General features: G+C 47.3%; 1 protein-coding gene across 4 annotated transcripts in view; it reads left to right on the top strand.

Annotated features, from left to right (window-relative positions):
- Positions 1-27,092, top strand: part of FBXO15 (F-box protein 15) — a 179,367-nt gene that overhangs the window by 14,301 nt on the left and 137,974 nt on the right. For all 4 annotated transcript variants that reach the window (XM_033934286.1, XM_033934283.1, XM_033934284.1 and 1 more), the window contains exons 2-3: positions 121-272; positions 8,441-8,539. In XM_033934286.1, the coding sequence (XP_033790177.1) occupies positions 121-272; positions 8,441-8,539 (251 nt within the window). The remainder of the gene's footprint in view (positions 1-120; positions 273-8,440; positions 8,540-27,092) is intronic.

Here is a 27,092-nt window from a genome sequence, read left to right as displayed (position 1 = left end):
GAGCTCAAACGTTGCACATTTTCCCCTAGAGTACAATTACATTAAAGACTGTCTCATGGGAACTTTCTGAAAGTTCGTCGTAGGGAACTAGTTACAATCCCATTTTTTGTGTTTTTGCAGGCTGGCTGCGCCGTGGAAGGCTCCCTCGTGCGTGCCAGCATGGCAGCCGGTCGTAGATGGGAGCAGCAGCAGCACAGAGCCGGACTGGAAAACGCCGTTAAGGCGAAGCAGCGGCTCTCATCCACCCAGTCACACCGTAAATATAAGCTCAGGTACTGCTAATGTTAGATGAGGAAGGACCAGTTTTGCCATTACAAGACTAGTGTGATTTGTGGTCCCTTCCTTTCTCTGCTCCTGGGTTAATTTGTGCACAATAACTGAAAATGCCTGTATACTTTTTTTGTGACTGTACAGCGCTGCGTACCTCTAGTAGTGCTCTAGAAACAATAATAGTAGTAGCAGTAGTAATAGTAATCTTGTGTGGAATTCCTCCATTATCATGGCTGGCTTCTCTTTCCCACTCTTCCAGCATGAAATACCCTGCCCTTCTATAATTTTCCTCCTTGGGTTTTCTCTTTTCTATTTCACTTTTAATTTGTATCCCGTCCCTTGTCAAGTTTAGTCCTCGGCTTTCTCTACGTCTTCTCCAGCCCAGTGGCATACTTAGATCTGGTATTTTGGATTGGCTCTTCCCCCCTAGATACTGTATATAAAATACAGCTTTTTAAAACTTTTCCTTCAGAACCCCCCCACCCCTCTACGTTTAAACATGATGGCATATAAAGGCTAAATAATCCATCTATGTGCCCATCCGCAGCATCCACTATCTCCTCCTCTCCCTAAGAGATTCCATGTGTCTGTCCCACGCTTTCTTGATTTCAGACAGTCTTTGTCACCACCACCTCTACCAAGAGACTATACCATCCTTTCTGTAAAAAATGTATTTCCTTAGACTGCTCCTGAGCCTATCACCTCTTAATTTCATCCTATGCTCTCAGTCCAGAGTTTCAAAAGAAATCACCTCTAAATTTCATCCTATGCTCTTTCAGTCCAGAGTTTCAAAAGAAAGAGATTTGCCTTAATGGGCATTTATGCCATGTACAGTAGGTATTTAAACATCTCTATAATATCTCCCCTCTCCTGCCTTTCCTCCAAAGTATATGTATTGAGATCTTTAAGTTTGCCCCCATATGCCTTTTGAAGGAGACCACCGACCATTTTAGTAGCCTTCCTTTGAAGGTGCGATCTCCAGAATTGTACACAATATTCTAAATGAGGCCTTATACAGGAGCATCAATACCTCCTTTTTTCTAGTGGCCATACCTCTCCCTATACACCCTAGCATCCATCTAGTTTTTGCCGTCACCTTTTCAACTTGTTTAGCTACCTTTAGACTAGAGCATCACATACTAACATGCCCAAGTCCCGCTTCTCTTTTCATGCACAAAGGTTCTTCATCCTAAACTGTACCATTTTTTGAACTCAAATGCATGACCTTGCATTTCTTAGTGTTAAAACTTTAACTGCCAAATTTCAGACCATTCTTCAAGCTTCGCTAGGTCCTTCCTCATGTTATTCACACTATTAGGGGTGTCCACTCTATTGCAGATTTTGGTATCATCTGCAAAGAGGCAAATCTTATCCGACAGCCCTTCAGCAATATCGCTTTCAAAAATGTTTAAAAGAACAGACCAAGAACCAATCCTTGAGGCTTACCACTGGTAACATCCCTTTCCTCAGAGTGGTCTCCATTGACTACTGTCGCCTTCCACTCAGTTTCTGACCCAGTCTGTCACTTTGGGGCCCATCCTGAGGGCACTCGGTTTTTATTAGACGTCTGTGTGGAACACTGTCAAGGACTTTGCTAAAATCTCAATAAACCATATCTAGTGCTCTTCCTCTATCCAATCTTTTGGTTACCCAGTCAAAGAAATTGATCAGCTTTGTCTGACAAGACCTGCCTCTAGTTAATCCATGTTGCCTCAGGTCCTGTAATTCACTGGATTCCAGAAACATCATTATTCTCTGTTTTAAAAGTGTTTCCATTAATTTACTTACTACACAAATCAAACTTACCGGCCTGTAGTTTCCTACTTCTTCCTTCCACTTTTGTGGAAAGGGACCACATCTGCCCTTTCTAGTCCTCCAGTACCTTCTCTTTGTCTCTTCCCCCCTCCCATCTCTAGAGTCCATAGTAATTCATCTTTGCTGCTTGTGCCAGTCCCTTAGGCTTCCTTCTGCATTCTGCAAGTGAGGAAGAAGGAACATGTCATTAGCAAGACTGAGAAGGGATTGAGGGAAGCCTGCAGGGCAGGCACAGGCAGTGAAAATGAATTTTTGCAGTGGTTTGGAGAATGCTTCTGAGGTACATCAGGAAGGGATGGAGGGGAGTTAGAGATGGGAGCAGTTACCAGGTCACCAATGGAGGAGAGGGAGAGAGGGATATAAGGTACTGCTGCTGGGTGGGCCTGTGCCCACCCAGGCCACCCATAGCTATGCTGCTGCTTTAGGGTGAATATGTTCTTCTTTCTGTTTACTTGTTCTCTACTCTAGCAGTGCTCTGCCTTCTAGAATTCTCTTCCTGTTCTCAGCCTTTCTCAGATTTCATGTGCTGGAAAATCATTAGCAATTTTCAGCTCTTCCTTTTGGCCTGGTGACGGCCCCTTGCACATTCACCAAGGTGATGGTGGGTGTGGCAGCTTAACCATGCAAGATAGGTTTACAGGCCCATCCTTACTTGGACGACTGGCTGATCAGAGCTCCTTCGTTTTCCAAGGGTTTGAAGACTGTGGCTAAGATTCTCTGGGTCCTGGAAGACCTGCCTTGTGAATTACAGGAAGAGCCATTTGACATTGATGCAGTCCCTGGAGTTTATGGGTGTCTTGTTCAACACTGCAGTGATAAAAACATAAGAATAGCCTTACTGGGTCAGACCAGTGGTCCGTCTAGCCCAGTGTCCCATTTTCGCAGAGGCCAATTTAAGTCACAAGTACCTGGCAAAAACTCAAATAATTACAGCATTCCATGTATGGAAGGATGCCCCCATTTCCATGATCCTGGAGAAAGGTCTTTACAAGAGCCTGCAGCTCAGAAATGCACCTTCCAGAAATAATCACCACAAGGAACACTGTCTTGACTGTAAGGTTCAGAAGGGATGCATCCTCAAGCGGCTCAAAAAGAGCTGCCGCAAGCCCCCTCATCACAACATTGAGATTCCACATGGGAAAAGGTTGTCTCGGGTGTCTGCAAGCAAAGTGCCCTCCTGAGAAATCTGGTCAAATCCTGATGAGCTGTAAGCAAACTGGAACTGTTGTGCACTCTGAAACAGGATAGACTTTACACCTGTACCATGAGGGAAGCCACCACTAGGCCTTTCACTAGACTGGCCAGGACCACTAGAAAGGGATCTTGCAAAAGCTCCATCTGGTCCCTGGCACTGCTGGAAAGCCTTCCAAGTCATGCTATAAATTGCCATAGAGGGTTTCTTGGACCTCAACAGAGTGACAATGACTACGTTGGAATAACCCCTCTGAATAAAGGCCTGGCACTCAAGAGCCATGCCATAAGACCAAGGCGCTGGGGGTTTTCCATGGGAACCGGACCATGAGTGAAGAGGTCACAATGAAGAGGGAGCTTAGTTGGCCAGGGTTGAACTAACACATCTAAACCTAAGTTTCCTGACTCTGTTCTACGACTGAAGAAGTGCTTGACTTTGAAGTTCTTGGCTAAAGCCATCAAGTCAACCTTTGGCCTGCCCCAACGATGCATAACAAAATGAAATGCTGTCTGCAAGAGAGCCCATTCTCCGGGCTCCAGGACTTGGAAAATGAGAGAGTCTGCTTGCACATTTCCCTCTCCAGGCTCTCTCCATTGCGCAAGTAGCCAAAGGTGCAGCTCCACCCACCAGAATAGCATCCAAGCCTCTCGACTCAAGTGAACACTTCTGGAGCCTCCCTGTCAATTAACATAAGCCACTACCTTGGTGTTGTCATAAAACAACCTTTCTTCTTTGCCTGCCAGGGTGCTCTGGAGAGCTCCCAATGCCAAATATATGGCTCGAAGCTCTAGAAGGTTGATCGACCAACCCTTTTGATGGGGAGTCCACTGACCCTGGATGGAGTGATTCCACAATGAGTACCACATTCTGAAAGACTAGCATCGGTCATAAGAGTAATCCACTGTGATTCGAAGAGTTATGCCCCACACTAGACTTTTCCCTGATCCACCAGTGCAGACTGTTTGTCCAGGGAAGGGGCATCTGGAAGGGGATGATGCAGAGGGGACAACCAAGACAGGAGAGGCTCTTGTAGAGGTTGTGTGTGCGCCCTGGTTAAGGACACAACCCCCGGGAAGACTGCCTGGACCCCAATATGGTAAAGTAATGCCATGCAGTGGGGTTTTGGAATGCTAAGATTTTCCCAGTGTATTTTAAATATTTTTTATTAGGGATGAGTAAAGATTAAAAATTTAAAACGTACAATTGCGCTTATGCATGACATTTTGAAAGAAACGAACTTCTGAAAACCAGCCAACATGGTTTCTGCAGGGGAAGATCGTGCCTGACTAACTTACTGCACTTCTTCGAAGGAATTAACAAACAAATGGACAGAGGAGACCCCATAGACATCATATACCTAGATTTCCAGAAAGCCTTTGACAAGGTGCCTCATGAACGTCTACTCCGGAAACTGAAGAACCATGGGGTGGACAGAGACGTGCATAGATGGATCAGAAACTGGTTAGAAGGTAGGAAACAGAGGGTAGGGGTGAAGGGCCACTACTCAGACTGGAGAAAGGTCACGAGTGGTGTTCCGCAGGGCTCGGTGCTCGGGCCACTGCTTTTTAACATATTCATAAATGATCTAGAAACAGGGACGAAGTGTGAGATAATAAAATTTGCGGATGACACCAAACTATTTAGTAGAGCTCGGACAAAGGAGGACTGCGAAGAATTGCAAAGAGACTTGGACAAACTAGGGGAATGGGCAGAGAGATGGCAGATGAAATTCAATGTTGGGAAGTGTAAAGTATTGCATGTGGGAAGCAAAAACTCGAGGTATAATTATGCGATGGGAGGGATGTTTTTGAATGAGAGTACCCAAGAAAGGGACTTGGGGGTGATGGTGGACATGACAATGAAGCCGACAGCACAGTGCGCAGCTGCCGCTAAGAGAGCGAATAGAATGCTAGGTATAATCAAGAAAGGTATTACAACCAGAATGAAAGAAGTTATCCTGCCGCTGTATCGGGCAATGGTGCATCCACATCTTGAGTACTGCGTCCAGTATTGGTCACTGTACCTTAAGAAGGATATGGCATTGCTCGAGAGAGTTCAGAGGAGAGCAACACGACTGATTAAGGGGATGGAAAGCCTTTCATACGCTGAGAGATTGGAAAAACTGGGACTCTTTTCCCTAGAAAAGAGAAGATTAAGAGGGGATATGATAGAGACTTACAAGATCATGAAGGGCATAGAGAGAGTAGAGAGGGACATATTTTTCAAATTTTCAGAAAATAAAAAAACAAGAGGGCATTCGGAAAAGTTGAAAGGAGGCAAATTCAAAACTAATGCTAGGAAGTTCTTCTTTACACAACGTGTGGTGGACACCTGGAATACAATTCCAGAGGAAGTTATAGGGCAGAGTACAGTACTGGGGTTTAAGAAAGGTTTGGACAAATTCCTGCTGGAAAAGGGGATAGAGGGGTATAGATAGAAATTTACTGCACAGGTCCTGGACCTGTTGGGCCGCCGCGTGAGCGGACTGCTGGGCGCGATGGACCTCGGGTCTGACCCAGCGGAGGCATTTCTTATGTTCTTATGTGTCAAGAAGGGACAGTATACAGACAACATGTGGGAATTGATGCATCTGCCTGTGACCCTCTAAAGGTGCAGAGGTTCTTCAGTCAGTGCAGAGATTATCAGGCAGAGGGGCTGGATGCTCTGGTGCAGGTTTGGCTAACAGATGACCTGCTGTATGTCTTTCCTCCATGGCCTCTGGTGGGCAGAGTTCTGCTTTGCTTTGTATGTCACGCAGGTTGTGTGATTCTGGTGGTTGTAATTGGCCCAGACGCATGTGGTATGGGGATCTGGTTTGTTTTCTAGTTGCAGATCCCCTTCTTCTGCCCCTCTCGGATGACCTTCTGACTCAGGAACTCATTCCCATGTTCGATCTGGGTCCCTTTTGTCTTATGGCTTGGCTCTTGAAAGGGAGCCTAAGCAAAAAAGGATATTCAGATAAGGTGGTTTCTGCGCGCTTGGGGTCTCGACTTCTCAGGCTTATGTACATATCTGGTGCCTCTTCTAGGAGTGGTGCTCTGCTCAGAAGGTTGTTCCTCTTTGCGCATCTTTGCCTCACATCTTGGATTTTTTTGCAGGATGGACTTGAGAGGGGGCCTTGCCTGGTCCTCTTTGTGGGTTCAGGTTGCAGCTTTGGCATCCTTTAGGGGTCTCTTGTATGGACAGTGGTTGTCTTCTCATCCTGATGTGATCAGCTTCTTGAGAGCTGCAAAATTGGTGCAGCTGCCAGCACATCCTTCTGTTCCTGCCTGGGACCTCAATGTGGTCCTGTCTGTGTTGATTTGTCCTCTGAGCCGCTGAGTTCTTGTACATTGAAAGACCTTACCTTGAAAGTGGTGTTTCTTGTAGTCTGTGACAGAGTGTATGAAACCCTGCCACTTCTCCTGCTTGACACTGCTGCGCAGACTCAAACTAAACCTCAGGAAAACCCGGCACTCCCCCTCCTGGCTAAATTGTCTCACAACTACTGTAGCAGTAGCAGTGAGAAAGAGGAAACCAGGAAGTGACTCAGGGGAACTTAAAAGGCTGAGCCAGACCCAGGAGGAGAGGGGTGCTAGAGGGAACCTAGGAGCTGGAGAAGTTGCTTGAAGGGGCTTGGCACTGACAGAATTTGTAGGAGGTAAGACACTATTGCATTTAAAAGTCTGCCTTTGTTCAGTGCCTGCTAAGACCTGGGACCAAATGCTGCCTAACTCTTTCTTTCACCTAAAATAAAGACTGGGGCGTGTCAAGCCCTACGGAGAATGGTACTTGTGATGGGGAAAAGCCTACTTGTTTTCTTGGAAGAACACAAATTTTTAGGAGCCTGTGAAGAAACAAACTCTGCACTACTGTTTAATTAAATAGTTTTTTTTCTTGAATGCCCAGAGTGTGGTCTGTCTGTCTGTGCAACCCTTCTCCCAAACACACTGCCCACCTCTATCACATAGTCATTCCTTCGGCCGGCCAGACTCGTGTCTGAATTGCATGCCTAGTTCCTTTCTTGGGAGCATGTGGTTCTGCAGCAGGTTCCTCATTTCTTCTTAAAGTCCTTTCCCCTTTTCTTGTGAATCAGACAGTTTCCCTTCTGATCTTGGGTGGTCAAAAGGGTTCTGTGGAGTAGAGGCAATTGCACAGGTAGAATGTCCGCAGAGTTCTCCATGCTTGCATGTCAAGGACTCGGATGTTTTGGCAGATGGACCGTTTTTTTTGTCCTCTTAGCGGGCAGATGTAAAGGGAAAGATGCCTCTAAAGCTTCTATTGCACATTGGAGAGGGTGGAAAATAGTGGACATGCATGTAGGCCTTTCTATGCCAAGACCTGGCTTTCCTAGGACACTATTTTCTGCCATGTTAACCAGAGCCATCTCAGCATGTGCTTGTGGTGGCCCTTCAGGGGTCCCATCCATAATGAGGACTGCTTTAGTACATCCCATCTGTCTGTGCCAGTCTGGAGGGATGCTAAAGAAGGAGAAATTAGATCTTACCTGCTTAGATCTTACCCAGTGTTTTTTCTTGAGGATGCAAAGAGATGTTTTTTTTCCTCGGGAATGCTAAATGTCAAATTTGTTCTTTTTGCCTTCCTTTTTTATTGGGGAGTGTAAGTAGTTGCTATGGAGCAGCGGCATCTGGTTTGTCTGGTTTAGCTGGCAAACTGTTGAGACAGTATAGGTTGCCTGTTCCAATCCTCCAACAGTTGTGTTGAAAAAAAAATTGGAGTTCCAGTTGATATGTAGTAGAGTTCCTGTTTGGCTCTTCATCAGACTGATTTTAAGGGGGCCTGCTCAGCCCACTTCTACTACTGCTAGAAGTCAATGTTTTCTCAGTCTCCATCTACTGGCAGAGGATATTAAATGCATCTGTCTGTGCTAGTCTGGAGGGACTAAGAGAAAACTAGCTGGTAAGATCTAATTTCTCCTTTATATAGCAAATTCTTCAATAACTTGGCAACAACTTTTCGAGTCCAATTAGCTTAGCCCGTCCAAGAGGCCTTGTTTCACAGACAAAAAAACACTGCTTTAGGGGTATTGAGTTCTTGCAAGCCTCACATGACAACTCTTTTCTTCCTATCACTGGAACTGCAAGTTGGCATTTTGTGGACTTTGTATTTGTACTTAATTGCTTGAAAAGTAATTCATGTGTTTATGGGTTTTATTTTTGTCAGTGCTGAATCCACTACGAGTTGTGCTGCAAAGTGCAGAACATTTGGTATTCATAAGGTCATGAAAAACCCTTCCTCAGTACAAAGTGCATCATTGGAGAGGTAGGTAAAGGCAAACATTTCAAAATTTTGCTGTTAATATTTTCATAAGATCTATGTCTATACTGCTTTCATAAGGCTTTAGAAATTTTGTCTTTAAGTGCTATAACATGGGGAAATATAAAGGAATGTTTCATTATGCCAAGAAATTATGATGTTAGTCAGTGCCTCAAAGCCCTAGATTTTTTTTTTTTTTTTTTCAGAAAGGGGTTTTTCTTTTCCACAACTATACATTCTCTTATACATAAGTGCCAGCTCTATGGGTGCTCAAGCACCCCCAAAGTTCTTGGGACCTCATGTGACCAGCTCTGGTGTGAGGTCCAGGAATCCCTTCCCCTTCTGACCTGTGCACCTCCGTCCCTTCCCCTCACTTTTCTGCAGTGTCTCTGAGGGCCAGCATCACAAACTTCTGGCAGCAGCAGCATCATTCATGATTTGCTGCTCTTGTCTGCTTCAGGTCTTCCTCTCTGCTGGGTCCTGTATACTCTCTGTTTCCACGAAGGCAGGACCCAGCAGAGAGGAAGGCATGAAGCCAACGAGAGCAGCAAGTTGTAAGTGCTGCGCTGCTGGGAGGGAAGTGGAGGGGGAGACAATTTCTGCACCTGACTGGGGAGAGGGAGGGAGAAGGAAGACCAGGGAATGGAGAAAAGAGGAGAGGGAAGGATGTCGGACCATGGAGGGGGAGGTATAGATACCAGGGCATAGAGGGAAGGGAAGGGAAGGAGACAGAGACGCTGAACCAAAGGGAAAGGAGAGAGGGAGGGAAAAGAAGGAGAGGAGATTCCAGGGCATGAGGAAGGGGAAGGAGACGCCTGACCAAGGGAAAAGGAAGGAGAGATGCCAGAGCATGGAAGGGGAGGGAGAAATGGAAGGGAAGGAGAGAGATATCAAGGCATTGGGGGGGGGGGGGAGGGAAAGGATTGGAGATAGATGCCTGACCAAGGGAAAAGGAAGGAGAGGAGATACTAGAACATGGAAGGGAAGGAGAGATGGAAAGAGGGGAGAGAAATGCCATTGCCAAGGCATGCAGGGAGAGAAGGAAAGGAGGAGAGAGATGCCAGATCATAGGGGAGGAGGAGGAGTCCAAATGACAAAATCAAAGATACTACAATAACCCTGAATGGACAGAACTTCCCCATTGTCGATACCATAAAAATCCTAGGAGTGACACTGGACCGCTATCTCACCCTAGATCCGCATTCAGAGCTTTTAATCAGAAAGGGCTTCTTGACACTATGGAAACTTAGAACCATCAGAAAATACTTTGACTCAACATCATTCCGGCTACTGGTGCAATCCTCCATCCTAAACCTGCTTGACTACAGCAATATCATTTATCTGGGGTCACTCAAGAAAACTGTTCAAAAACTCCGAATCATACAAAACTCAGCGGTGCGACTGATTTTCGGACTAAAGAAATGGGACCACATAACCCCCTACTACCAAAAACTCCACTGGTTGCCCCTGGAGGCAAGAGTATTGTTCAAATTCGCATGTCTCTGTTTCAAATCCACTCTCGGTTTGGCCCCTCAGTACCTGGTCTCCCACTTCAAACTAGACCACTCCACCAGGCCTACACGCAGAATATGCATGTTCAGCAACCCTACAATAAAAACCTGCCGATACAAAAGATTCCTTGACAGAACGCTTGCCTTCTAAATAAGCTTACAGAACGACTGGCTAAGCAGCACCATCATGCACTCCTCATCTTACCTCAACTTCAGAAAACTGATCAAAACCGACCTCTTCAACCGATTCATGACCAGGAATGCCTAAAGTCTTCACTTCCCCTCACTGTATGACCTACCCTTCTTCGTAAATCTCCTCGATCTACTTCCCATTGTCCAAGTTCTCCCAAAACCTTCACTGCTTACCCCTCTGTATGACCTGCTCCTCTTTGACTTACTCTTATTGTAAACCCGTCCCTACAAGGTTACCTTACTCTATACAAACAGCCATGTACTCAAAGACTTCATTATTTCTTTTTCGCTGTATGTCCAGCTCTTCTATACTGCACTGCATTGTATTGTACTCATTGTTTTTTCGCTGTATGTCCAGCTCTTCTTTATTGTAAACCGCCTCGAACTACCTTGGCTTTGGTGGTATATAAACAATAAATTATTATTATTATTATTATTGAAACTGAAATGAATCATATACAAAAGAGAGAAGAGACATAGAAAGAGGGAAGATGCCATGTGGAAGTGGGAGAGGATGTACAGTGGGTGGAAGAGAGGGTGGACAGAGGATGGAAGGGGCAGAGAAAGAGGGCAGACAGTGGATGGAAAGAGGCTAGATGAAGAGAGAGGGCAGATGCTGCATGGAAGGGAGAGAGAGGACAGATGCTAGATAGAAAGAAGAAAGTGAAGAGAAGATGATTAAAGCAGAAATGACAAAAAGTAGAAAAAATATTTTTTTTGTTGCTTTAGAATAAAATAGTATTCTGTATCGCTTGATAGACTAGTATAGATCTTACAAATGGGTTATATGCCTCACTGCTACCAGCAGCTTGATAGACTAGTATAGATCTTACAAATGGGTTATATGCCTCACTGCTACCAGCAGATGGAGACTGAGCACAGACTTGTATATCAGGCTAGAATCTGCCTAGCAACTCAGTCTTCCTAAGTCTTCATTAAAGCAGGTGGTAAGACTAATTTGACTCCCCTCTTAGTACTGTTGGAATTTTGTTTTGGACTCCTGGGTTCCCCTTTTGTGCCGGATAGAGCTTGGATGGGTCCTGTTTGGGGATCCGTCTGACCTCGGGGGTGTTAAACTCAGCAGGTCTTGTGCTGGATCCCTCCCCCCACCTTCTGCCACCTCCCCACATTTTTGTAGAGGTGCCTCAGCTCGCGCATGGGCCCCTGGTTGGTCAACCCTCCAGCTTTGAAAGCCATGGAGTCTGTTCTGACTAAGTGAAAAAAAAAAAAATCCTGAGGTGTGTCGGTCTAAAGTGCTCAATTCCCTTTAAAACTGCCATTTGTATTGTTTTTATCCCAGGACAAGCAGGCAGCATATTCTCTGCATGTTGTTTGATCCGAATCGGTTGGGGCGTCCTGTCTCCAAGCACACCTTGTCCAACTGGTTAGCTGCTTGTATTTCCTTCTGCTACGCTCAGGCTGGTCTCCCGCTGCAGGGTCGGGTCACGGGGCATCAAGTCAGAGTGATGGCGGCGTCTGTCGCTTTCCTCAGGTCCATGCCTAATGAGGAGATCTGTAAGGCTGCCACTTGGTCCTCAGTTCATACCTTCACCTCACACTATTGTTTGGATACTTTTTCCAGGCACGACGGCCAGTTTAGCCAGCCAGTTTTGCGTAATCTGATCTAAATTGCCAACTCTCCCACAGTCCCATTCTGGTTAGCTTGGAGGTCACCCACATGTAGAGAATATGCTGCCTGCTTGTCCTGGGATAAAACACAGTTACTTACTGTAACAGGTATTATCCAGGGACAGCAGGTAGATATTCTCGCAACCCACCCACCTCCCCTGGTTAGCTTCTTTGCTAGCTATCTGAACTGAGGCCACGCTGAGGAGACGCGCCCCCTAGCTGAGCGGGAAGGCACACAGGCATGCGCGGTGCAGCACTAGCAAACTTTAAGATCTTCAATCAAGTTTGCATGAAAAGCTGTCCATGACGGGGCTCTGTGGATGACGTCACCCACATGTAGAGAATATCTGCCTGCTGTCCCTGGATATCACCTGTTAAGGTTAGTAACTGTGCTTTCTCATCTAACCGGCACCTTTATTACAGTTGGGGCATTTTCAGCACAAACAGCACTTTTAAGGGGGGAAAAATACTCATTGTGCTCCAGAGGTAAGGTACTTGTGGCCAGCCTGTGCAAGCGTTGTGCAGGCCGGAGCGATGGGGGAGTCTCGTCGTCGTCGGTTTTGCCCCCCTCTCCACCTCTCATCCCAGCACCCGAGGGTTTCTTGAGATGATGATTTTTGCCCAGAGGAGCAAGATGTTATTGATGAGGACCTGGACCCTTGGGGGGATTTCCAGGACTCTTGGGGGGTGAGATTCCGCCAGTGGGGGGTGGGAGCACCCCTCAGCTGGGGAAGATGCGTCTGTGGTGAGCATTTTTCTGCGGGACGAGCTTCATGAGCTAATTCTTTAGGTCTCCTCGGTTTTGCACTTTGAGGACACCATGTCGGAGCCCCCGCGTACAGTGGACCCCTTGCTGAAGGGGATCTGCTCTGCTTCCCGCTCTTTTCCTATGTATCAGGATATTCAGGACATTATGCTCGCACAGTGGTAGATGCCGGAAGTTTCCTTTCGTTTTGCACGATGGTCTCGGCCATCTCTGAGGCATACCGTGCCTGTTGAGGACGGTGCGGCCTTGAAGGACCCGGAGGAGCGTAAGTTGGAGTCCCTCCTTAAACAGAGTTTTGATGTGACAGCTGTGGTGGTCCAGGTGGCAATGTGTGGCAGGCTGGTGGCTTGGGTTTGTTTTCGCTAGGCTGAGTATGTGCTTGACAGTAAATCTGAGGATTAGGAATTGCTCAAGTGCGAGGTGGCAAAGATTGAATTGGGTGCTTCTTATCTTTCAGATGCCATGTATGACCTCTTGCGAGCTTCTGCCAAGTCGTTGGCGTTTGCAGTGGCAGCTCGCTGTACCTTGTGGCTTTGTGCTTGGTCGGCGGATTCAACGTCCAAAGTTAACTTGACAAAGTTTCCCTTTAAAGGATCTTTCTTGTTTGGTGAGGACCTGAACAAGTTGGTTCAGATTCTCACTGATTCTAAGGTGCCTCATTTGCCTGAAGATCTGCCTAGGCCGCTGGCTCGAGGTGGTGCTGCTTGTGGGCGAGATTTCCGCCGTTTCCACCCTGGTCGAGGGGCTGCCTCTTTTCAGTCTCCTGGGCTCTCCAGAGGCAGGTTCTTCCAGCGCTTGCAGTCCTTTCGTTGGGCCCGCCAGGATGCAGGTAGCGCCCCCACTGGGTCCTCTATTGCCTGCCCTGCCCAATGACTTCTTGCCGGCGCCTGTCTTTGTTCCGGTGGGTGACCGGCTAAGGGATTTTTATCAAAAATGTGCAGACATCAGGTCCGATCAGTGGGTTCTGCAGGTAATTCAGGACGGCTATGCTCTGGAGTTTGCCTGTTCCTTGCCAGATTGTTTTCTCGCTTCTCCCTCGCAGGCGACTTGGAAGCAGCAGGCCTTTCGCCAGACCCTTCACAGATTGTTGGTTCTCCGCGCGGTGGTTCCATTTCCCCCACAGGACCCCGCAATAAGGATACCCCAATCAACATCCGGCATGTTAAAATCACCTATTAGTAAAACTTCCCCTTTTTTAGATATATTCTGAATGTCTTTTAAATCTCTGTCCTCTTCTTCTGTCTGTGAAGGAGGCCTGTATATCACACCAATGTAAATATATTCACCATTCCCTCTTTCCAAATTGACGTCATCACGTCAACGTCCACGCATGCGTAAAGACCCATCTGGCCGCGACCCGCTTTGGTGGAGGGATCCGGGAGGTGTGGGGAGAGGAGGAGAGATGCCGGCCAGGAGGAGAGTCATCTGCGCCGGCTGACTTCCTACAGGATGTGCCACGCCGCGAGAGGCACGTCCTGTAGGCAGTCAGCCGGCGTGGAGGGTGGAGGCGTGGAGGGCACACCTGAAATCTCAGGAGGCACACAGGTTGCGATACATTGATTTAGAGTATCGAACGCTGCAGATATGTCAAGGCAAACCATGATATAAGAACTCCCATGATCAAAATCCCTCCGACCCTCATCCAGAAATGAGACTAACACCATCTTGGTGCTATGGTTTTTCCAAAACGTATGCTGGTGACTATCCAAGATGTCATTCTGTGAAACGTAATATTCCAACTGTACATAGTAACATAGTAGATGACGGCAGATAAAGACCCGAATGGTCCATCCAGTCTGCCCAACCTGATTCAATTTAAATTTTTTTTTTTTTTTTTTTTTTTTTCTTCTTAGCTATTTCTGGGCAAGAATCCAAAGCTTTACCCGGTACTGTGCTTGGGTTCCAACTGCCGAAATCTCTGTTAAGACTTACTCCAGCCCATCTACATCCTCCCAGCCATTGAAGCCCTCCCCTGCCCAACCTCCACCAAACGGCCATACACAGACACAGACCGTGCAAGTCTGCCCAGTAACTGGCCTAGTTCAATATTTAATATTATTTTCTGATTCTAAATCTTCTGTGTTCATCCCACGCTTCTTTGAACTCAGTCACAGTTTTACTCTCCACCACCTCTCTCGGGAGCGCATTCCAGGCATCCACTACCCTCTCCGTAAAGTAGAATTTCCTAACATTGCCCCTGAATCTACCACCCCTCAACCTCAAATTATGTCCTCTGGTTTTACCATTTTCCTTTCTCTGGAAAAGATTTTGTTCTACTTTAATACCCTTCAAGTATTTGAACATCTGAATCATATCTCCCCTGTCTCTCCTTTCCTCTAGGGTATACATATTCAGGGCTTCCAGTCTCTCCTCATACGTCTTCTGGCGCAAGCCTCCTATCATTTTCGTTGCCCTCCTCTGGACCGCCTCAAGTCTTCTTACGTCTTTCGCCAGATACGGTCTCCAAAACTGAACACAATACTCCAAGTGGGGCCTCACCAAATGACCTGTACAGGGGCATCAACACCTTCTTCCTTCTACTGACTACGCCTCTCTTTATACAGCCCAGAATCCTTCTGGCAGCAGCCACTGCCTTGTCACACTGTTTTTTCGCCTTTAGATCTTCAGACACTATAAGCCCAAGGTCCCTCTCCCCGTCCGTGCATATCAGCTTCTCTCCTCCCAGCATATACGGTTCCTTCCTATTATTAATCCCCAAATGCATTGCTCTGCATTTCTTTGCATTGAATTTTAGTTGCCAGGCATTAGACCATTCCTCTAACTTTTGCAGATCCTTTTTCATATTTTCCACTCCCTCTTCGGTGTCTACTCTGTTACAGATCTTGATATCATCTGCAAAAAGGCACACTTTTCCTTCTAACCCTTCAGCAATGTCACTCACAAACATATTGAACAGGATTGGCCCCAGCACCGAACCCTGAGGGACTCCACTAGTCACCTTTCCTTCCTTCGAGCGACTTCCCTTTGGCGTCTGTCCGACATCCAGTTTCTGACCCAGTTCACCACTTTGGGTCCTAACTTCAGCCCTTCACGTTTGTTCAATAGCCTCCTATGAGGAACTGTATCAAAGGCTTTGCTGAAATCCAAGTAAATTACATCTAGCATATGTCCTCGATCCAGCTCTCTGGTCACCCAATCAAAAAATTCAATCAGATTCGTTTGGCACAATTTACCTTTTGTAAAGCCATGTTGCCTCGGATCCTGTAACCCATTAGATTCAAGGAAGTACACTATCCTTTCTTTCAGCAACATTTCCATTATTTTTCCAACAACTGAAGTGAGGCTCACCGGCCTGTAGTTTCCTGCTTCATCCCTATGACCACTTTTATGAATAAGGACCACATCCGCTCTCCTCCAATCCCCAGGAATCACTCCCGTCTCCAGAGATTTGTTGAACAAGTCTTTAATAGGACTCGCCAGAACCTCTCTGAGTATCCTGGGATGGATCCTGTCTGGTCCCATCGCTTTGTTCACCTTCAGTTTTTCAAGTTGCTCATAAACACCCTCCTCCGTGAACGGTGCAGAATCTACTCCATTTTCTCGTGTAACTTTGCCAGACAATCTCGGTCCTTCTCCAGGATTTTCTTCTGTGAACACAGAACAGAAGTATTTGTTTAGCACATTTGTTTTCTCCTCATCACTCTCCACATATTTGTTCCCAGCATCTTTTAGCCTAGCAATTTTATCTTCCTCCTTTCACTAATATATCTGAAAAAATTTTTATCTCCCTTTTTTACATTTTTAGCCATTTGTTCTTCCGCCTGTGCCTTTGCCAAACGTATTTCTCTCTTGGCTTCTTTCAGTTTCACCCTGTAGTTCTTTCTGCTCTCCTCTTTTTGGGTTTTTTTATATTTCATGAACGCCAACTCTTTCGCCTTTATTTTCTCAGCTACTAGGTTGGAGAACCATATCTGCTTCCTTTTTCTCTTGTTTTTATTGATTTTCTTCACATAAAGGTCCGTAGCCATTTTTATCGCTCCTTTCAGCTTAGACCACTGTCTTTCCTCTTCTCTTATGTCCTCCCATCCTAACAGCTCTTTCTTCAGGTACTTTCCCGTTGCATTAAAGTCCGTACTTTTGAAATCTAGGACTTTAAGTATCGTGCGGCCGCTCTCCACTTTAGACGTTATATCAAACCAAATCGTTTGATGATCGCTACTTCCCAGGTGAGCACCCACTCGAACATTAGAGATACTCTCTCCATTTGTGAGGACCAGATCCAATATCGCTTTTTCCCTTGTGGGTTCCGTCACCATTTGTCTGAGCAGAGCCTCTTGAAAGGCAATATGTACCAAGTTCTCCACTAAGCAATAGCAGCGCAGCAATGGGGCAAAAATTTTTGATGTCCCTAACACCTACACTTCTATCTTTGACTAAAGGTGTAACAGTAGAGATTTTCAACCTGTCTGGTATAACACCCTCACTCAGCATGGCATTCATCTGCCTCGTTAGAACTGAACAAATTTGCTCACTCAGCTCTTGGAGCACCCATTAGGCACAAGGGTCCCTCCGATGTTACCGTCGGATAAGATTTTTTTAATCCCATCATTCTTAAAATCATCTAATGTATCTCAGACACCCAGAGAAACATCAAAATGCAATGATCCCCCTTTAATGGAGGTTGTGCCTCCAGAATTGCATTCACCTTTGACCTAAAGAAGATATTAAATTCAACAGGCATTTAAACTAGAAGGTGGGGGTGGTGTATGTACGAAGGACAATTATAGAGACCACCCCCGGCAAAAGAAAAGAAAAGATGTGATAGTAGTAAAGGCTGCAACATAAGCAATATCAGCAACTCATTTCTTAGTATTGCAACGGAAAGTGAAACGACACAAAAATCCATACGAAAAAGGAGATTATCGCTGAAAAATAGCTGGAAAGCGATGACCACAAATGCTCGCAGTCTAAGCAACAAAGTTCATGATCTACAAGCCCTGATATTAGAGGCAGATCTAGATATTGTTGCTATCACAGAGACATGGTTCAGTGAATCACATGGATGGGATGCAAACATACCGGGATATAATCTTTTTAGGAAGGACAGAGATGGTCATAAAGGTGGAGGAGTAGCTCTCTATGTAAAGATCAATATCCAAGCGACCAAAATGCAAGGGACCTGGGGAGAGGAAGAAGCGATATGGATTGCTCTGAAAAGAGAAGATGGAACTTCTGTCTACGTGGGTGTAGTCTACAGACCTCCGACTCAATCGCAGCAAATTGATAAGGATCTGATTGTGGATATCCAAAAGTTTGGAAGGAAAGAGGAGGTTCTGCTGTTGGGAGATTTCAACCTGCCGGATGCGGACTGGAATGTTCCGTCTGCGGAATCGGAAAGAAGTAGGGAGATTGTGGATGCCTTTCAAGAGGCTCTGCTCAGACAAATGGTGAAGGAACCCACAAGGGAAAAAGCGATATTGGATCTGGTCCTCACAAATGGAGAGAGTATCTCTAATGTTCGAGTGGGTGCTCCCCTGGGTAGTAGCGATCATCAAACGGTTTGGTTTGATATAACGGCTAAAGTTGAGAGCGGCCGCACGATACTTAAAGTCCTAGATTTCAAACGTACGGACTTTAATGCAATGGGAAAGTACCTGAAGAAAGAGCTGTTAGGATGGGAGGACATAAGAGAAGTGGAAAGACAGTGGTCTAAGCTGAAAGGAGCGATAAAAATGGCTATGGACCTTTATGTGAAGAAAATCAATAAAAACAAGAGAAAAAGGAAGCCAATATGGTTCTCCAACCTAGTGGCTGAGAAAATAAAGGCGAAAGAGTTGGCGTTCATGAAATATAAAAAAACCCAAGAAGAGGAGAGCAGAAAGGACTACAGGGTGAAACTGAAAGAAGCCAAGAGAGAGATACGTTTGGCGAAGGCACAGGCGGAAGAACAAATGGCTAAAAATGTAAAAAAGGGAGATAAAAATTTTTTCAGATATATTAGTGAAAGGAGGAAGATAAAAAATGGAATTGCTAGGCTAAAAGATGCTGGGAACAAATATGTGGAGAGTGATGAGGAGAAAGCAAATGTGCTAAACAAATACTTCTGTTCTGTGTTCACAGAAGAAAATCCTGGAGAAGGACCGAGATTGTCTGGCAAAGTTACACGAGAAAATGGAGTAGATTCTGTGCCGTTCACGGAGGAGGGTGTTTATGAGCAACTTGAAAAACTGAATGTGGACAAAGCGATGGGACCAGACGAGATCCATCCCAGGATACTAAGGGAGCTCAGAGAGGTTCTGGCGAGTCCTATTAAAGACTTGTTCAACAAATCTCTGGAGACGGGAGTGATTCCTGGGGATTGGAGGAGAGCGGATGTGGTCCCTATTCATAAAAGTGGTCACAGGGATGAAGCAGGAAACTACAGGCCGGTGAGCCTCACTTCAGTTGTTGGAAAAATAATGGAAGTGTTGCTGAAAGAAAGGATAGTGTATTTCCTTGAATCTAATGGGTTACAGGATCCGAGGCAACATGGCTTTACAAAAGGTAAATCGTGCCAAACGAACCTGATTGAATTTTTTGATTGGGTGACCAGAGAGCTGGATCGAGGACATATGCTAGATGTAATTTACTTGGATTTCAGCAAAGCCTTTGATACAGTTCCTCATAGGAGGCTGTTGAACAAACTTGAAGGGCTGAAGTTAGGACCCAAAGTGGTGAACTGGGTCAGAAACTGGCTGTCGGACAGACGCCAGAGGGTGGTGGTTAATGGAAGTTGCTCGAAGGAAGGAAAGGTGACTAGTGGAGTCCCTCAGGGTTCGGTGCTGGGGCCAATCCTGTTCAATATGTATGTAAGTGACATTGCTGAAGGGTTAGAAGGAAAAGTGTGCCTTTTTGCAGATGATACCAAGATTTGTAACAGAGTAGACACCGAAGAGGGAGTGGAAAATATGAAAAAGGATCTGCAAAAGTTAGAGGAATGGTCTAATGCCTGGCAACTAAAATTCAATGCAAAGAAATGCAGAGTAATGCATTTGGGGATTAATAATAGGAAGGAACCGTATATGCTGGGAGGAGAGAAGCTGATATGCACGGACGGGGAGAGGGACCTTGGGGTGATAGTGTCCGAAGATCTAAAGGCGAAAAAACAGTGTGACAAGGCAGTGGCTGCTGCCAGAAGGATTCTGGGCTGTATAAAGAGAGGCGTAGTCAGTAGAAGGAAGAAGGTGTTGATGCCCCTGTACATGTCATTGGTGAGGCCCCACTTGGAGTATTGTGTTCAGTTTTGGAGACCGTATCTGGCGAAAGATGTAAGAAGACTTGAGGCGGTCCAGAGGAGGGCGACGAAAATGATAGGAGGCTTGCGCCAGAAGACGTATGAGGAGAGACTGGAAGCCCTGAATATGTATACCCTAGAGGAAAGGAGAGACAGGGGAGATATGATTCAGACGTTCAAATACTTAAAGGGTATTAATGTAGAACAAAATCTTTTCCAGAGAAAGGAAAATGGTAAAACCAGAGGACATAATTTGAGGTTGAGGGGTGGTAGATTCAGGGGCAATGTTAGGAAATTCTACTTTACGGAGAGGGTGGTGGATGCCTGGAATGCGCTCCCAAGAGAGGTGGTGGAGAGTAAAACTGTGACTGAGTTCAAAGAAGCGTGGGATGAACACAGAAGATTTAGAATCAGAAAATAATATTAAAGATTGAACTAGGCCAGTTACTGGGCAGACTTGTACGGTCTGTGTCTGTGTATGGCCATTTGGAGGAGGATGGGCAGGGGAGGGCTTCAATGGCTGGGAGGGTGTAGATGGGCTGGAGTAAGTCTTAACAGAGATTTCGGCAGTTGGAACCCAAGCACAGTACCGGGTAAAGCTTTGGTTTCTCGCTAAGAAGGAAAAAAAAAAAAAAAAAATTTAAATTGAATCAGGTTGGGCAGACTGGATGGACCATTCGGGTCTTTATCTGCCGTCATCTACTATGTTACTATGTAACAGCAGAGTATGGGATCTCTGGATAAAGCTCAATCTCATTCCTAGTCAACTGCCTGGCCATTGGAAAAAGTGAGTGTGGATAATTTAGTGCCCCCGCCAACTTTTCCTGATAGTACTTTTTTATCCCAGGACAAGCAGGCAGCATGTTCTCTACATGTGGGTGACGTCATCCACGGAGCCTCGTCGCGGACAGCTTTTCAAGCAAACTTGATTGAAGATCTCAAAGTTTGCTAGTGCTGTACCACGCATGCATATGCCTTCCCGCTCCACTAGAGGGTGCGTCCCCTCCTTGTGGTCTTCAGTTCTTAGTTTTCCGCGGAGCCAGAAAGCCCTGTCTCTCTTCTCTGCGTTTTTTCTACGTGCCTTTCTTGCACCGCGGCTTCTTATTTTTACTTAGTTCGGGAGTTGCTGTGCTCTTCTTTGTTGTTTTTTCTAGTTTCGTGTTTTCGGCGAATTGGGAGCTTCTGGTTTTCCGTGGCCGCGGCCTTCATTTTTGACTTATGTCCCGGCCCTTGACCGGTTTAAAAAGTGCACTCAGTGCGATCGGGTGATTTCAATCACTGACCCGCACCACTGGTGCATCTTGTGCCTTGGAGTCGACCATTCTATGGGCTCTTGCTCTCGTTGTGCTACCCTTCAACCTCGGGCTCTCAGGAGGCATTGAGTGCGGATTGCGGAGCTCTTCGCTATGAAGACTGATCTCACTGGGGGCCCGGCCTCGGCCTCGACCTCGGTCTCGATGTTGGCCTCGAAGACCTCGATCCCGGGAAAATCTCCCTCAACCTTGAAGACCTCGATGGCCCCAGCCGCCAAATCCTCCACCGCAGGTAAGTCTCCTCTTTCGTCTTCAGGGTAGGTTCAGCTACCTAAGAAGCCCTCCTCGGAGTCTCTGAACGTCCAGGTGATGGCTGCCTTGACGAAACCGCCTACTAAGGTCTCCAAGCGTGCCTCCACCATAAGGGAATACTCTTCCTCGAAGTCGCCCCTGGTGGATTGCACTGCCGTCCCTGTAGGGCCGAATATGGTCTCGATGCCGATGTTCGAGGATGTGCTTAAGGCTATCATCTCCTCACAGCTCTCCTCTGCTTTGGCTCGGCTTGCCCCGTCCTCGACCTCGCTCGTGACGGACCAGCCTGAGCATCGCCTTGCGGGTTCTCGGGGTAAGGGGTGTTGGTCTCGACATCTATCGTCCTCGGACTCTTCTCCGCTTCCTTCACGGCAGGAGTCCCCCACCGCTCGGCCTCGTTTAAGGCACCGGTCGAGGCGTCTTTCTCCCTCGTCCCAGACACCCGCTAAGAAAGCCAGGGATTCCTCCCCAAGGCATGGTAGATCGCTGGGTCCTCGTACGACGGGGTCCATTAAAGCCTCGGACTTGGTGTTTGATCCGAGTCTCCGGCGGTCGCCGGTGCGGTCTCGGACTCCTTCCCATGGGGCACCGGTTTCAGGAGCTTCAGCCTCTCTTTCCCGACGCTTGTCGTCTTCCTGGGACCCCCGAGGGGGGCTTTGTCGGTGCTCGCCTGCGGGGACCTCTAAACGCAAGCTATCCTCGACTCCCCCCTGTTCTTTCAGCGGGGCTTCTTCGACATCAGTGCTTGTTGACACTGACATGCTAGCGCAGTACTCCCGGGAGGCTTCCCCTTCTTTTTCTGCTGCCTTGCAGTCTCGCTCGCCCCCCCCCCCCTTGAGGGGCGGTCTGAGAGCAAGCCCTCTTCTTTCACCACATTCGTTCTGGACACGGGGAAGACGTTGAATTTGGACCTTCAGTCGGATTCTTGCTATACCAAAGAATATTTGGAGGAGATGGAACTTCTCTATCCTCATAAGGAATCCTTGCGGCTCCCCTTGAATCCGGTGTTGCAACAAACTTTTTTCTGCAACCTGGAGATTCCGTATGCTATCCCGGCCATTCCGTCTAAAATGGAGTCTCGGTACCGTTCCCTGTAAGGGGTTCGAGAAGGTTCAGCTTTCCCACCAGTCTTTGGTGGTGGAGTCTTCCCTCGAAGTCTCACCCTTCTAAGGTCTACGCGACTGTCCAGCCTGGCCGGGAGGGAAGGACTATGGATAAGTTTGGTAGGCGCCTGTACCAAAATTCTATGATGGCTAACAGGGTCCTTAATTACAACTTTACTTTCAAGTCCTATCTTAAGCAGTGCATTAAATCTCTGCCGTCTTTTCAGAATGACTTGCCGGTCCACTGCCGTGCGGATTTCTGACAGCTTCTGGATACCCTTTCACAGCTTCGGCTTTACATGTTCCAGGCTTCGTATGATGCTTTTGAACTTTCTTCTAGGGTCTCTGCCTTCGCTGTGGCCATGTGTCGCTTGGCGTGGCTGCATATAGTTAATATGAACCCGAATCTGCAGGACCGGTTGGTGAATCTCCCGTGTTTGGGCAACAAACTCTTTGACTCCATCGAGGTGGCAAATTTGCACAGTCTTTATATATAAAAAAAGAAAAGAAAAATTTCAAAAATTAATTAATTTAAAATACAGGATATACACTTCAAATTATAAAGAGTAGTGAAATGATATAATTAAAAAATTTTTTGACGAATTAAGTCATTTGCTCATCATGAAGGTTTTTTAGATCAATGAAAGACAACCACGCCACTATTCCATATGTGGGCTATAACAATATAATCCGCAGGAGTGGCAACTCTGAGATCTTTTTCCTTCATGTTGATTTAGTTATGCAGATCATTTAATCTGATGACTTTTTGCTCTTTTGATTAACCTCTTTTGTGGATCTATTTGTTTTTGGTTAATCCGTTTCTCTATTTTTCATTTGATTGGCCACCAAGCGCCTCCCAGAGCACGAGCGCTCCTTTGCTTCCCTGGTCCGGGCCAAGGCGAAGCCTGCTCCTCCAAAATCGTATAGATTGCCTCCTTGGCGCTCCCGCAGAAATCGACGCCGACGTTTTCTAGACCTCCTCCGAGGTGTCCACAGCAGCAGAGGGCCCCGCCGATGCCGCAGACCCCAGCTGCGGCCAAGCCGGTGCCGTCCTTTTGACTGGCTGGGCGGGAGGAGGCTGGCCTCCTCCGTCCTTGAGCCTGCTCCTCTGCATATTGGGGGTTGTCTCAGCGCTTTCTCTCACCGCTGGGCTCTGATCACTGCGGACAATTGGGTCCTCTCCGTCATCAGGGAGGGGTATTCGCTCCATTTCTGGTCCTTACCTCCGGCCCGGCCCCCCAGAGAGTATCCTTAGAGCAGCACACAGCTTCTCCGGGAGGCTCAGGCCCTCCTTCGCCTGCGAGCGGTGGAGGAGGTCCCCTGTTGTCAGCAGGGCTCTGGGTTTTACTCCCAGTACTTTCTGGTTCCCAAACAGACCGGGGACCTTCGCCCCATTTTGGATCTCCGGGGACTGAACAAGTTCCTGGTCAAGGAGAAGTTCCGCATGCTCTCTCTTCCCACTTTATATCCCTTGATGGAAGAGGGGGACTGGTTGTGTTCGCTAGACCTGAAGGAGGCTTACACTCATGTGACGATCCACCCATCCTTTCGACGCTTCCTTCGCTTTCGGATGGGGGACTTTCATCTGCAGTATTGGGTCCTCCCGTTCGGGCTTGCTTCGTCCCCATGGGTCTTCACAAAATGCCTCGTGGTGGTGGTGGCTGCTCTGAGGTCTCAGGTATTCCTGTACCTTGACGACTGGCTAATCAAGGCACCGTCGAGAGCCGGGGTTATCTCTGATTATTATCTTCCTTCAGCGTCTGGGGTTCGATGTCAACTTCCCAAAGTCCCAGTTGTGCCCCTCTTAGTCCCTGTAGTTTATCAGAGCCGTGCTGGACACGGTTCGCCTCCGGTTGTTTCTGCCTCAGTCTCAGCAAGCTGAGGGCTTCAGTCTCGGCCAGGCAGATGATGATCCTCTTGGGACACATGGCCTCCACTGTTTATGTGATGCCCTTTGCCAGACTGCACCTCTGGGTGCCTCAGTTGACTGGCGTCCCAGTGGAGGCAGGATCAGGATCCCGTATCTCAGCACATTGCGGTGACTCCCTCCTTGAGACGCTCGCTCCATTGGTGGACCGACTCTTCCAATCTTTCAAGAGGTTTACTTTTTCTCTTGCCCCTGCCTTGGAAAGTTCTAACGATGGACTCCTCGGCGTACGCCTGGGGGGCTCATCTCGACGGCCTTCGGACTCAGGGTCCTTGGTTGGATGCGGACCGTCGCTGCCACATCAACCTACTGGAGCTCCGGGCCATTTACAAGGCGATGGTAGCTTTTCGTCACTTGCTGCAGGATCAAATGGTCCTGGTGCGTACGGACAACCAGGTGGCGATGTATTATGTGAACAAGCAAGGGGGTACGGGTTCCCTGTTGCTCTGCAAGGAAGCTCTTCGGCTTTGGGAGTGGGCGATACGCCACAACATCTTCCTTCGTGCGGTCTACATCCTGGGTGAGCAAAACTGCCTGGCAGACAGGTTAAGTTGCCTCACAGGAAGCCGCACGAGTGGTCGCTGCGTCAGGTGTTTGCTCGATGGGGGACTCCGCAGATAGACCTGTTCGCTTCGCCCCTCAATCACAAGTTGCCCTGCTTTTGTTCGAGGATCTACTCCTCGAATCGTCTCGAGGCAGATGCGTTCCTTCTGGATTGGACAGGCAGGTATCTCAATGCGTTCCCTCCCTTTCCTCTGATTCTGAAAACTCTTGTGCACTTCCGATCGACGCACGCTGCTATGATTTTAATAGCGCCTCGGTGGCCCAGGCAGCCTTAATTCTCTCTTCTTCTCCAACTCAGTGTCCAGGAACCTCTTCTGCTGCCTGTATTTCCATCTCTGCTGTCTCAGAGTCGGGGTTCGCTGCTGCACCCCAATCTGCAGTCTCTGCACTTGACGGCTTGGTTCCTTTCCAACTAACTTCCTCCCTGAAGTTTTCTCAGTTGGTGTGTGATGTTCTAGAAGCTTCTAGGAAAGCTTCCACTAGACAGTGTTATTCTCAAAAGTGGTCTAGATTCGCCGCGTGGTGTGTTTCCCAACGCGTTGAGCCTTTGCCTCCTTGTCCTCAGTGATGGAGTACTTGCTTCATTTGTCTCGGTCTGGGCTTAAAACGGCTTCTATTAGGGTTCAGTACGATTGCTGCCTTTCATTGGCTACTCGATGGGAAATCGCTCTCGGTCCATCCGCTGATTTCTCGTTTCATGAGGGGCCTCTTGAATGTCCATCCTCCTCTCAAGCCTCCCCCAGTGGTTTGGGATCTTAATGTGGTTCTCGTTCAATTGATGAAACCTCAATTTGAACCCCTGGATAGGGCCCATCTGAAGTTTCTTACTTGGAAGGTGTTCCTGATTGCTCTCATTTGCTCGCAGGGTCAGTGAGCTGGTTGCGGACCCGCCTTTTACTGTTTTTCATCATGACAAGGTGGTCCTGCGTACTCATCCTAAGTTCTTGCCTAAGGTGGTTTCGGATTTTCACCTTAATCAGTCTTTCCCTAGCAACAGCAGCAGATGAATCCAGAGACCAATGGGATAGCTCACATCTACCAGCAGGTGGAGATAGAGAAACTGATTAACAGGTGGTCCTATTGGCTGGCACTCCTCCTGTTTATCCAGTATTCTCTATCTCCCAGCAGGAAAAGGTCGCTATTCAACTAGCTCCTGAATTCTGGCTGTGGCTGGAACTTTATTTTCTCCTGTTGAGGTTTCTCTTCAGTGAGACTGCCATTCTGTTTCTCCTGTTGAGATTTCTCTTCAGTGAGCTGGCAATGCTATTTCTCCTGTTGAGATTTTCTCTTCAGTGAGACAGGGGTGTCCGGCTGAACGGTGCCAGCTTTAGGGGTTACACCTGGGCCCCCCCAGGTCCCTGCCTCACCCTCCCTCCAGTGATAGAGGGTCTGACTGGGTCTCAATATTTTTCTTCTTTCCCTTCTCTGTAAAAAAAAAAAAAAAGAGACCACAGTTCCTCCATTCTGCCTGGTTACTGATGATCAACCAGATTTAACTGGCTTCAACCGGCCCTAACAACAAGCCTGTGAGTATGTCTGGCTTTTACAGTTGTTTGAACTTCAGGTTCTGTTTGGGAGTCTTAGTACTGTGGGTTCGGTCATCGTACATTTAAGGTATGGATATTTTATTGAGGCTAAGTTTTATGACTAGAAATCTGTGGAGGGAGCCGGGACTTCCCGCCCTTTGCATGCACGCGCTTGGTTTCCTTGTTGGTTACAGTGCGGCAGTAGCGATGCGATTTCATGCTCGTACTTGTTCTCATTGTTGGGTTTCAGTGCAGCAGTAGTCCTGTTTATTCTGAGGCTCTCTTTCATCGGTGTTTGTCACGGCCATGTGCAACTGATTGTGCAGGTGCCGGTTTATAGCAGCACGCATGAGATGGGACATGTTTTTTATGGCGCTGTGGGCCGTTTTTCTGGTTATTCCCCGAGTCTGATTTTCTTTCTATGCAAGCTGCGGCAGGGTAAATTTTGCGGGGCTCGAATCCGACTATGTTTCTAGGAGCGTTGATGCAGCGACCACGTGTCAGCGAGAATCAGGCGTGCGCTTGGGTCTCCGGCGATGGCG

The sequence above is a fragment of the Geotrypetes seraphini genome, chromosome 2 (assembly GCF_902459505.1).
Source record: "Geotrypetes seraphini chromosome 2, aGeoSer1.1, whole genome shotgun sequence".
NCBI classification, from domain to species: Eukaryota; Metazoa; Chordata; class Amphibia; order Gymnophiona; family Dermophiidae; genus Geotrypetes; species Geotrypetes seraphini.
Note: the sequence above shows the minus strand (reverse complement) of the source record. Positions and strands in the feature narration are given on the sequence as shown.